Consider the following 12,689-nt stretch of genomic DNA (forward strand, 5'->3'; position numbering starts at 1 on the left):
TCATGAATTTCACCACATCCGTAACCATCAAAACTACAAGGAAGTTTTAGAGGTAAACTCACTTTAACTGACATGAATTCGAAGGGTACAGAGCTTTCCTATGGTCCCTTTGAAGCTGTGACTAAGCCCAAAGTGCCTCAATAAGCTGTCTCTGTTTCACCGCTTTTATCAACACAAATCTGAAGAGGAGAAGTGGTTTATTGACTGGTACCTTCCTGGGTTTTTAATGGACACAGTATTCACTAGAAGCAACCTCATATGTCAAATCACACAGCTACTGCCTATTTCAAAATGACCTTACTGAAATAGGGGAAGAAAGACCAGATTTTATCATGGATCTGAGCAGAAAACAGAAACTTCTTGGGGATTATGCTGGTTAGGTTTTTATAAGCTTGACGTCTGGGAGGGCTAGAATGGTCTGGAAAGAGGGAACCTCCGATGAGCCTGTAGGTAAGTCTGTGGATCATTTCTTAATTAATGGTTGATGGGAGGGCACAACCCACAGCAGGTAGTCCTAGGCTATATAAAAATAAGATCAACAAGATGAGAGGCTTTTGCATGAAGATTCTGTCATTCAGACAAAGTGGCAGTCTATAGAATTGGAAAATATTTTTATCAACTACACATCTGATGGATGGTTAATGTCCAAAATATATAAGGAACTCAAAAAAGCAAGAAAACAAATAATACAATTTAAAAGTGGAATACAGATCTAAGCAGATAATTCTCAATAGGGTAAACCCAAATGTCTGAGAAACAAAGAAATGTTCAACATCCTTAGCCACCAGGGAAATTCAAATCAAAACTATCTTGAGATTCCATCTTATACCTGTCAAAATGGCTAAAATCAATAAAACAAGTGACAGAACATGCTGGAGAGGATGTGGAGTAAGGGGAGCACTCATTCTTTGCTAGTGGGACTGAAAACTTATGCAGTAATTATGGAAACTCCTAAGAAATATGAGAATGACTACCTCAACTCAAGCTATACCACTCTTACTCATATACCAAAGGGTGTGTGGTTGCTTGAATAGGTATGGCCCCCGGGGACTCGTGTGTTTTAATGCTTGGCCCATCAGAACTAGCGCTATTAGGAGGTGTGGCCTTGTTGGATGAAGTATGTCACTGTGGGGGCAGGCTTTGAGGTCTCATTGTCCTCAAGCTATGCCCACTGTGGCACACAGTCTCCTTCTGTTGCCTCTGGATCAAGATGTAGAACTCTTGGATCCTTCTCCAGCATCGTGTCTGTCTGCATGTTGCCATATTTCCTGCCATAGCGATAATGAGCCAAACCTCTGAAACTGTAAGTCAACCCCAATTAAATGTTTTCCTTTACAAGAGTTGCTATGGCTATGGTGTCTCTTCACAGCAATCGAACCCTTACTAAGACAGAATGTTTCATTCTGCCACAAGGACACTTGCTTAACCACATTCATTGCTGCTCTGTTCATAATAGCCACAACTTATAAACAACCTAGATGTCCCTCAACAGAAGAATGGATAAAGAAAATGTGATACATTTACATGGTGGAGTATTACTCAACTATTTAAACAAATGACATCAGGAAATTACCAGGCAAATGGATAGAACTAGAAAAAAAATCATACTGAGTGAGGTATTCCAGATCCAGAAAGACAAATGTGGCATGTGTTTGCTTGTATGCAGATATTTGCCATTAAGATGATAATAACCAAGCTACTGTCCATGGAACAACAAATAGGTGGTAGAGAGTAAGGGACCAGAGGGTACAGATAGATTTCATTAGGAAAGGGAAACAGAATAGACAGTTATGAACAGGGGAACTGGAATTGGAGGAGCAAGTAGAGAGTGAGAAGGGAGAGAGAGTGGAGGAAGGAGTACATGGAGAGACAGCTAAAGTTCAGGGGCATTTGAGGGTAGTATAGAAACCTAACAGTAGAAACTTCCTAAAATACATATATCTATTAAGGTGATCTAAGTGAAACCACCAAATTATGGGGGGAAAGAGCCCCAAATGAACATCTCTTGTCACCAAAGGAAGCTTCCAGTACCTGAATTTGGTTACATCCAATTGAGCTGTTGATCAAAGGGGTCCCATGGGAATCCCCAATAATGCAAGCTTTTGCCAAACAATAGGTTGCTCTCCACAAACTGGCAAGGCCCTACTGCAGAAGACAACACCTACACAACTCATAGAACATGGAGAGATGGAACTGGTGCCTACATGGGCCCTTTACAACTACATTCTAGCATCTTTGGTATAGGAGCATACTCCGCATGCTACCAAAAGAGAAACATAAACACCAAGTCAGCCACAACCCTTTTTATCTATGATAGTCCTGGCTGATAAAGTGACCCCTAACAACACTGTTATCTGTAGCAGACAGGAACAAATACAGAGACCTACAGCCTGACATTATGGTAAGAGTGAGAGACCTTGGAACACTCAGCCCTAAATGGGAAGTCTCAACCAAATCTGTCCTTTCAGGGATCAAGAAGTCCCCACAGAAGAGAAGGCAGAAAGGATATGAGAACCAGAGGGATGGAGGATACCAGGAGAACAAGGCCCTCAGAATCAGCATGAGCAAGCTCACATGAACTCACAACGGCTGAGGCAGTGTGTACAGGGCATACACAGGTCTGCACCAGGTCCTCTGTGTGTGTATTATGCTTCCAGCCTGGTGTTTTTATGGGATTACTAAGTGGGTGAATGAATGAGTCTCTGAGTCTTGTGCCTTCTCTTGGGCTCTTTTCCTTCTGTTTGTTTGTCTTGTCCAACTTCCATATGAGAGTTTTTGTTTTATCTTATAATATTTTATTTTGTGTGTTTTGTATTTTGTTTGTTTAGTTGGTTAGTAGTTGATTTTTCAAGACAGGGTTTCTCTGTGTGTAGCCCTGGCTTTCCTGGAACTCACTCTGTAGACCTCAAACTCAGATCCACCTGCCTCTGCCTCTCTAGTGCTGGGATTAAAGGCATGCACCAACACTGCCTGGCATTTTGTTATATTTTGTTATTATCTCTTATAAGCCTGATTGTTTTCTAACAATATATAGAAAGGGTGTGTACTGAAAGGGAGGGGAAGAAGGAAGGAATTGAGAAGATTGAATGTAGGGGAAAACAATCAGGATTTACTATGTGAGAAAAGAATCTATTTTCAATAAAGGGGGGGAAACACTTCAGAGTTGCCTAGAGTCAGGGAAGGATTAATTCTAAGGAGGCATGAGAGAAAACATTGATGTGATATCTTAGCTGTGATATTGGTTACATGAGTTAACATATGTCCACTTTCACTGAACTTGGCATTGGAGCCAACACATCTGATTGTATGGAAATTAATCCCCAATAAAATATAATTAAAATTTTAAAAATAATAATAAAGTAGGTTTTCATATGAAAAGCAAAAAACATTGAACAAGCCACGGACAGCAAGTCAGGAAGCAGCAATCCTCCATGGCCTCCACTTCACTTCCTGCCTCCGGGTTCCTGCCTTGAGTTCTTGCCTTGCCTTCCCTTCATATGAACTGTGAGCTATAAGCCAAAACAACACCATTCCTCCCCAAGTTGCTACTGGCCATGGTGCTTATGGAATCAATAGAGAACAAAATAATACAGGGATGGCAGGTAATAGTCGAAAAAGAGGGAGTACAGTTATTTATCCTACAGTAGGGAGGGGCACAGGTTGTAAAGAAACTAAGAATGGCTGGTGAGTAGTATACCACACTTAAGTAACCACTCCTACCCCTTGCCATCTCCAGTAAGGTCTAGGACTGTCCTGTTAGCCTACAGATAGATATTTTTTAACTATCCAATCGAAACACCAAAGAAACTACTATAGACACTAAGACCACCCCACCACCTCCAAAAATCCATAAGGACTACTGGAAGTCTTTTTCCATCTGTGTATCTCCCCCAAGGAGACAACAGAACTTAGCAAAACTGAACCCAACACTGTGAGCTCAATGACTGACACTTTCAATGTACCTTGATTCAAAGCCAGAGCAGGGGCATAAATAACAATTCCGGTATACAGAATCTAGTGGGGGAAAGAAAAAAAATAATGAGTAATATGAAGTACGAAATTAATGAGTTACATATGAGAAGTATAAAATCAAATATGAATTGAACCTTTTCAATATATTTAATGTCTAATTATAACTTGGAAGTATTTAAATATAATTTTTTCTTTTCTGTCTGCAGTGTGGCTAAACATCACAAAAATCTTTTATGAAGACCTTTTGTAAGTGTGTAGTTAAAAAATACATCCATTGACCCACCACCTTCAGCTTAAGATTTAAAATACTTAACTACAGAGAAAGAATATTAGGTGGGTCTCTTAATATATGCCTTCAAATATTTTATTGCTAATCACCATTTTCTTATCTTTGTTGGAGATGGAATCCAGAGCCTTATGCAAACAAACGAAGCAACAAACAAATGATTGCTTTCCAAGTAAAATTTTTTAAAACTGGGTTTTAAACTAATTAAGACAAAAGTGTAAATGTGCCCTAAAAATTATGAGACCTTTCAAATATTATAGTCCATTATTTTATATAATACTTTCCACTCATATATTCAACAAATATTTATTGATCTTGAGTACAATAGATAAGGAAAGTTATCTGCTTCTCAAAATATTTCATTGCATCCACCCTTCAAATACATTCTGTAGCAGTCAACTCCAAGTTACATTATAAAACATATTATTTTCTAATTGAATGCTTAACTTTTCTATATGGAAGCAAATCCTTCAAAAAGGATGTTTTGAAAAGAAATGAACTAGTTTCCCGAGTCAATCGTCTGTCTATGCTAAAGATTTTAAATGTGATGGGCTATCTTCCCAATAATTGTTCCCACTTATTGTTCATGTACTCATTTTAACTCGAACATAGACAGAGGGTTCTCAACCTTCCTAATGCTGTGATCCTTTAATACAGTTCCTCATGTTGTGGTGACTCCCAACCATAAAATTATTTTCGTTGCTACTTCATAGCTGTGATTTTACTAATTATGAATCATAATGTACATTTCCGATATGCAGGACATCTAATATGTGGCCACACACACACAGGTTGAGAACCACTGTCTAGACTGTTAATACATTCAAGCAAGTTGCCTTAGAGTATCAGAGTTTCCACCAGACTCCAAAGCTACCTGCTTTCATACCGCAAGCGCTAAGACCTGATAAAATATACAAAGATACAAAATAAAACCAAGTTAAACATGGGAGAAAGCACCCTGTCTCACATCTCTCTGGAGCAGAAGCTCAAGCAGCTTTTGAGTGGAGAAATGCACAGTGTCAAGCTCCCTTACCAAAGCCAAACCTAAAAGCTCAGCATGGAGGGAGAGAGAGATAAATGATGTGACAATGATCGTGAAAACCCTCCAGCAACCTTCTACAGAAGCATCAATACAGAGATGCGTATCTGTACCAGCCACTTGGTAAACCTTTGCTTTCCATTCATGCTCATCAATATGTCTACATTTGCATATTCTTGAATGACTTCTTTGTACATGTGTCTTCAAAATGTCTTCTAGAGTTCGGGATTCTCCTTTATACTAACTGTACTGCTCCAATCGGGTTCAAGAGCTCAAGTTTATAAGAATGCCAATTCATTTTTAAGATAAATTTTTACACAAAATTGTTCCTTAAAGTCTTCCTCTCAGAGTATATAGAGATATATGTTAGATATAGATAGATATATAGATATATAGGTATATCCCTCAAATACTTCTGCCATTTAAATAATACACTCACTGTCATTTTGGTCCAGAATGGGGAAGGTAAGAAAGGGTAGTTTCCTAAAGCTCCATAACCATTCCTTGACCAATACAGTATTTAAATTCACTTAAACCGTTGTTTTTCCAGGAAGTAGCGTCTTAACTAACACAGTCTGAGGATCTTCAGGTTTCATTCTTTGTGATGACAAATATGTTTTTGTTTTGTTTTCTTTTGTTTTGTTTCCTTTTCATTTCCTCTTTTTGTAATCATCTCTATTTTATCTTCCATGTATTTCCCAAGCTAAGCTGGGCCAAGGACAAAAAATATTTCAGAGGACAGAAGAGAAAGTAAATTAATGGAGAAGTACTTACTGTTTGAACTATGAAGAGGACTGTCCCACAGAGACGAATTAATCGATTGAATCGAAGTTCCAAATACTGTTGCCGAAAAAATGAAAAACAGTGGTGTAAATGTTCTAAACACATTTAAAATCAGCTCTATAAATAAAGGGTGACATGTTTAAAGAAATGTCATAATTTATTCTGTGTTTTGTTTTACTAAAATGTTTTTACTTACAAATAACAGCATTGATGCTTTATAAAAATGGCGTTTAATATACATAAGATTTTTCTAATTCTCTTACACAATCACTACATGGAAACTCCCTCGTGGTGCCCCTATTGGTCACCAACCTGTTCTTCACCCCCCTCCCTGGTTTGGTCTGGAAAAATTGGAAAATTGATCACATAAATGGAATTATAGTCTAGCCTTTTTCTTTAAAGAATATGCAATCTGTTGTTGCTTCCCTCTTCATGACCACTCTACGCTCCCTTTGTTTCAATTGAGAAATCAACCTTTTTCTATTTCTGAGTGGAAATCTGCATCAGCTACCCTGACTCTTCTGAGCAGGACCCCTGTACACCCAATCACCTTCTCCCCCCAATGGAAGCTGCTAACCTGCGAAGGGATTGGATTGACACAGACTGATTCTAACCTTAAGAACTAAAGAAGCTGTTGAAGCTCTGTAATTTCCAGGATCTGTCTACTCAACCTCCCACACTGTTGTGTGAACTACCTTCAAGCTCCTTCCTCTGCAGTCGTGGACGTGTGTGTGTGTGTGTGTGTGTGTGTGTGTGTGTGTGTGTGTGTGTAAAACATAAGTCACCCAGGTCAAGTCTTCTGTATTGCTTTGTTTTGTTTTGTTCTGTCTCTGAGACAAGGTCTTACTGTGTAGACCAGGCTGGTCTTCTTCTGTTTCTCCTGCCCTTTACACATGAATTACAAGTATATGCCACAATTTGTTGTTAGCCATATCAGTTTGTTGGCTTGCTTTTGCTTTTGCTCTTAAAATGAAGTTTCACTATGTAGTCCAGACTGGCCTCAAATTTCCCATCCTTCTGCTTCAGTCTCTTGAGTGTCAAGTAATCTTCTGTTCAGAGCCAAGATCTTGCCAATTTTTTCTAACTCTCCCTGAAATCTGCTATAGCTTATAATATGATCTGTTTATTTCCTGTGTTGTATAATGTATAATATTATATTACAGAACTGGAATCAGAATTTCAGAGCTGAAGTCCAAGATACTATTTAATTTGAGTATTATTAGTACATGTAGAAAGAAGTCACAGCCTAGCAGGTTTGCTGTATAAAAGAGGAGGAGACAGAGAAGCATGAGGAAGAGGAGATAGTGGCATTAGTTAATCATCAAATGGAAAGACATATGGCTGTTTTTGCTCCATAGTCACAACTAAAACATCTGGTGTACTTGCTGTGCACATTGTGAAGCAGGCACTGTGTTAGAGATAAGGACCAAGCTTGTAACCTAATTGTTGTCAGGAATGTAACACAAAAACCTAGAAACCTGTGTATACAACCACACAGATAAATAAATAATCTAACAATGAGTTTGAGATGCAGTAGGTATATGGGGCCACAGACAATAAGACCTTCAAAAACAACTGAAGGATGACAAATGCCCAACACAGTGCAAGGCATTTGCAGCAGAGTCTCAGCTCTTGACCAGTCCATCACTCTCTCTCTCTCTCTCTCTCTCTCTCTCTCTCTCTCTCTCTCTCTCTCTCTCTCTCTCTCTCTCCCTCTCTCCCTCTCTCTGCTTCTAGTGTTTAAAATGAGGATCAACCAAGCAATTCTTTCCCTTTTATTTTGCAAGGGACAGTATTCAATAATATAAATTGATAAGGAGATGTAAACTGTCCAAAAGTAAGATGCTAAGACTAGAGTGGAATCAAAAATCCATGGACCTTGTGAATTAAATCAAAAACATGTTAAGGTATTTTGGAAGACATTTTGGAGAGTGGAGAAGTTTCTGAAAGCTAGAAACAGAGTGGTGTTATTTTTGAAGAACTTTTTTTTAGTAAATCTGTAGTATACATGAGTGGACATGAATAGATAGAGAAGTCTTTTTCTAGGTCCATGCATGCAATTGCTGGAGAATACACAAAGCTTAAGGACTAGGGTCTCCTGAATGTGAGTGACAGTTGGGGAGCTTTGGCAGCTTATGAGGATTCTGGCAATGGTACCAGTAATTATCCCTAGTGTATGAACTGGCTTTTTGGAGCCCGTTGCCTATAAAGGGATACATTGTTCAGCCTAGATACGAAGGGGAGGGCCTTGGATCTGCCCTAAATGATGTGACCGTCTTTAATGATTCCCCATGGGAGGCCTCACCCTCTCTGAGGAGTGGATGGGGGTCAGTGTAGAGAGATGGTAGGAGGAGTAGAAGGAAAGGAGGGAGAGGGAATGGTTGATATGTAAAATAAGATTGTTTTAAGAATTTAAAAGGAGAGGCTATGGCAGAAAAAAAGGAGCAAGTTGAACCAAATAATTTGAAATTTTTTACATTTAAAATTGTTCCAAAAATTAACTGACAAATATGTTTACACTTACATAAAACCAACTGCAGACAGAACCAAGAAGCCATGGGTCCTTCAAAGGAAAAACAGTGGGACCTAAGAAGAAACCCTGTCCTATTGCAATAGACTTAGAGAACAGATCTAGAATTTACAAGCAAAACTATGGAACAATAGATACCTACAGTGAACAAAGAACTTTCATAGTCTTTGGAATTCAGAATAACTTAGAGATGCAAAGGCTTCCACTGATATTCATAAATAAAGTAACTAAAAATAATAGTAAAGTCTAAATGATTTTGAAGACATTATTAATTGCACCAGATCCCTGGAATAGGCTTCCTGCCAATCTGTGGGTCTGGACATTGGTAAACACCTATTAGACCTATATTTTGGCAGCAATGATAAAGTAAAAATATTTGTGGCCCAACAAATTGGACTATAGAGATAGAACATGGAGATAGTTCATATTTGAGCAAGAATGTGAAGATGACCATTACTCAGTATTAGACAACTCTGTATAGGTATCCTCAGGGGAGCCACAAAGAAATTCCCCCAAGAAATTCTCTGCTGTGACTAATTAAACTAGCAGGCACAACAACGCTGCTCAATTCCCTTCTCTCTGACACCTCGCACTCCTAACTGAACAAGTACAACATGCAGTTAAGTTCAAGGATCCTCCGTGACTTCCTGGTTCCCTTTGAGCTGGCATTAGCCCTGCTTGGGGTTATAACCACTCACCAGAGCCCTCAGAGGCAGTCAGTAAGTTGCTTGGCATGGCTCCTCATTCCTTCCCCCTCTCTCACTGGCTTAACCTGCTCTGAGGCTTTCCATCCAGAAAGCAGGGCTGTAAGCATACACTTATAAGAATTTTGTTGGGTGTTGAGTCAGATAATACGTGTAAAACATTCAGCCTGGTGGCCGGCATGAACTAAACAGTCAATCAATATTGGCTTTTTGTCATTTTTAGCCAGAACCCTTACTAACTCAGCTTCTGTCACTGGAAACATAGGAGACTTCCCTTTCTGGTTGAGTTCGCGTTGCAGCTCTGAAGAGGCATGGGTTATGGATTCTCAGAGCACAGTTCCCCTGGCAGGGCTGGAGTCCTCTTGCCAGGTTATTCAAACTGTTTGCTAAGTTTTGGAGTTGGTTAACTACATGTCAGAGCTCACAGACATCAGTGTCAGCACAGCCCACCTGGTAACACACGTGAGGACAGAAGCCAGGTGTTCACATATCTGAAGATGCTGGAATATTCCTCACAGCCACTAAGAAATGTGTTCTGTCATATAACTCACTGAACAAGGGCCCCTTCAGCGCTGGTTATTTTCCATGTGCAATTTCCATAAGAACACGTATGTAGGTAAGGATTTCTCTGCCATGAGAAAGTGGGCGGTCAGGCGTGAAAAGCCTGGGTATAGGCATTAACAGAGCAAGAGTGTGGTTATTGCTGGAGACCCAGTGGCCACAGGAAATGTGACACAATTTCATCAGCCTTCTGAGTTTTCAAAAGACATTTAAATTCTTATTTGACTCTTCCTCTTCATTAAATCCTTAAGTTAACATTTTTTATTAAACAAAATAATCGGGGCTTCTTATAAATGTTTGAAGAACAGAATAAAATGGCAATGAAAGCTGAACTTGACCTGGGACAGCCAGTTTGTCACCTCCCCTCACCAACAGGGAAAGACTAAGTTTCCATAAAAGCAGTGACACGGTTAGAAGACAATGCCGCCCGGGACATGCGTAGACTCGGTGACAGCACTAGGATACAGATGCAGTTTATCATCACTCTTGTCATGCCATCCAAGTCACTATGAAACCACCTCCCAGTGATCCTGAGCTTCAGGGAAACTGGTCACAGACCCCAGACCTGAGGGGACGCTGAACCCTAAGGCCGATGGCCTAGCACAGTGAGAGCTTGTCTGTGAAGCCTGTAGGTAGAGGCCTGGGTGAAGGACACCCTCCACCCCTTCACCCTCTAGACTGAGCTTTTTAACAGGGGCACAGGCACATAACACCTTTGACATCTCTGTAAACCAAACCAAATGCTCTTCATCTTTGAAAATCCCTTTTCTGGGAGCAACTTTAAGAAGACATCCAGAGGAAGGCGACAACAGATGAAATGTGGGTCTCCTTTTTCCCCATAGGAAAGCAGCCGAGATGTTTAAGAAGCTCGCTGTGGCATTTTTCTAATCATCTCAGGATAACCTCCAACCCAGTAATTACACTCGACCCCAGCATCTACTCTGCCTAGGCTCTATTCTAAACGGAACACCTTGCATCAGTTCATTTAATTCTCTCCACAATTGGATGTGGTTGGTAGTACCATTTTCTCCTTGAGAAGAAGACATCAGTACAAGAGGTTAATTAACGGCCCAAGGTCATTCACAAGTGGATTCGGTGGAATTCGGTCTCAAGGCAAGCTCTGGAACAAGAGCTACTTCTTAACCACTCAGGTGGACAAATTCTTCTCCAGCTTCCAGAGAGAGGATCTGAGACTGGACTAGCTTAGCGTTTCCAACACACATACACACACACACACACACACACACACACACACACACACACACACACGTTTTTGGAAAGACTTGAGGAAGTAACTCGTCCATTCCACTCAGTTGGCTTTGGATCTCAGCTCAGAAAACTCAGTCTCAAGGATTTGTCCCCCTTAGAAGATACATGTCTCAATGGGGGGTTAGGGGTCCGAGACGCACCCACAGGAAGAGATTCCCATATGGCAGAAACTGCTTGCCCCCAGAAAGTTCCTTCAGGAGCTTGAAAATGCAAGCAAGCCTTCCCTCTCTTCCTCCACCTCTTACCTCGTAGGTGCTGGTGATCCCCAGTCTATAAAACACCGGAAGGAAGACCTCTGCGCTGATGACCACCACTAAAAAGTAGGTGATGCTAAAGATGCTGAATATTGCCCCAAAACGGTAGACCTCAGCAGGGGTGCCCAGGACAGTGACAGCGGACATGAAGCTGGCAGTGAGGGACAGAGCCACGGGCACTGCGGTCATACTGCGGCCACCCATCAGAAAGTCCTTGGAGGTCTGCTGGCCGCCCCCAGCGAAGGCATAGTAGATGCCGATGGAGGCCGAGATGAGCAGCATGCCTGCAAACACCAAGTAGTCCCACACCACAAAGCTGCCAATGGCCCGCGACTCCTCCATGGCCTCCCGCGGTGACCTGAGCCCGCCCAGAGTGAACGGTGGTGCCTTGCTCGGCACAGGTCGCTGGCTTTAGCCTCCGGCCGCGCTAGCTTCTTTCTCCCTGTTGCGGCTGGCGTGGCGTCTGTGGAGACCAGGTACGTCCAGCAGGTGTAGATCCTGGTGGAGGTGGGAGCCTAGCTACCCCCACCCGGTGGGGGAGCCCCCTGTCGCCAGCTGCGTCCCTGGCAATCTGGGACCTGGGGAAGTCTGCACGGCGGCGAGGAGCGCTCACCAGGTGCAGGACCAGAGTGGCCCGAACTGTGACTGCCTAGGCACCAACAGACTTTGGGGCGGATGAGATCTGGAGCCTCCCGCTGCGTCCAGCGAATCCACAGCGCGCTCTCTGCGCAACTTTTATTAAGTGACAGCGGCGGCGAGGCACCATTTAAACAGGCAGGTGATGGGTGTGTTGGGGGGGGGGGTGGATCGAAGGGCAGTTGTCACGCCTCTAAGGTTTCCAGTTCACAGTCCATGTCCTTGCTTGGAGGTATACCTGGCGTTTGAGGCTCATCACCACTTGACAGATTAATGGGTGATGGGAGTGACAACTGTGGTAGCTGAGATCTCAGTGCTTAGGTGAGTAATTTAAAGGAGACAAAAGAGGCTGTGCTGTGAGTTGCTTGAGCTTTCATTCACCAAACGTTTCTGATCCCTTAAAGGCTGTCTAATCCCCTACTCGAGCCCACAGTAGCAGTTACAGCTGTTATCCTCTAATTATACTTACGATAAAAACAACAACAAAAAACCCAGATGTGTCTAGTGCCTTTTACAGTAGGAATGTGATTCTTACAGTTACCCTTATGGTGGGAATTATCTCCGTTTTTCTAAGGAGGGAAGCTGCTTGGTGGAGGTGAAGTCACAGCCCTGCTGCATGGGTCTGTAATTCTAGCACTTGCGAGGTGAGAACGGG

General features: G+C 41.8%; 1 protein-coding gene across 1 annotated transcript in view; it reads right to left on the reverse strand.

Annotated features, from left to right (window-relative positions):
* Positions 1-12,141, reverse strand: part of Slc5a8 (solute carrier family 5 member 8) — a 45,466-nt gene extending 33,325 nt beyond the window's left edge. Inside the window, exons 1-3 of the mRNA XM_005067987.4 lie at positions 11,390-12,141; positions 6,072-6,137; positions 3,963-4,014 (exon numbers count right to left, since the gene is read on the reverse strand). Coding sequence (XP_005068044.1) covers positions 3,963-4,014; positions 6,072-6,137; positions 11,390-11,740 — 469 coding nt within the window. The 5' untranslated portion in view covers positions 11,741-12,141. The remainder of the gene's footprint in view (positions 1-3,962; positions 4,015-6,071; positions 6,138-11,389) is intronic.
* Positions 12,142-12,689: the final 548 nt, after the last annotated feature.

The sequence above is a fragment of the Mesocricetus auratus genome, unplaced genomic scaffold (genome assembly GCF_017639785.1).
Source record: "Mesocricetus auratus isolate SY011 unplaced genomic scaffold, BCM_Maur_2.0 Super-Scaffold_100011, whole genome shotgun sequence".
Classification (NCBI taxonomy): Eukaryota; Metazoa; Chordata; class Mammalia; order Rodentia; family Cricetidae; genus Mesocricetus; species Mesocricetus auratus.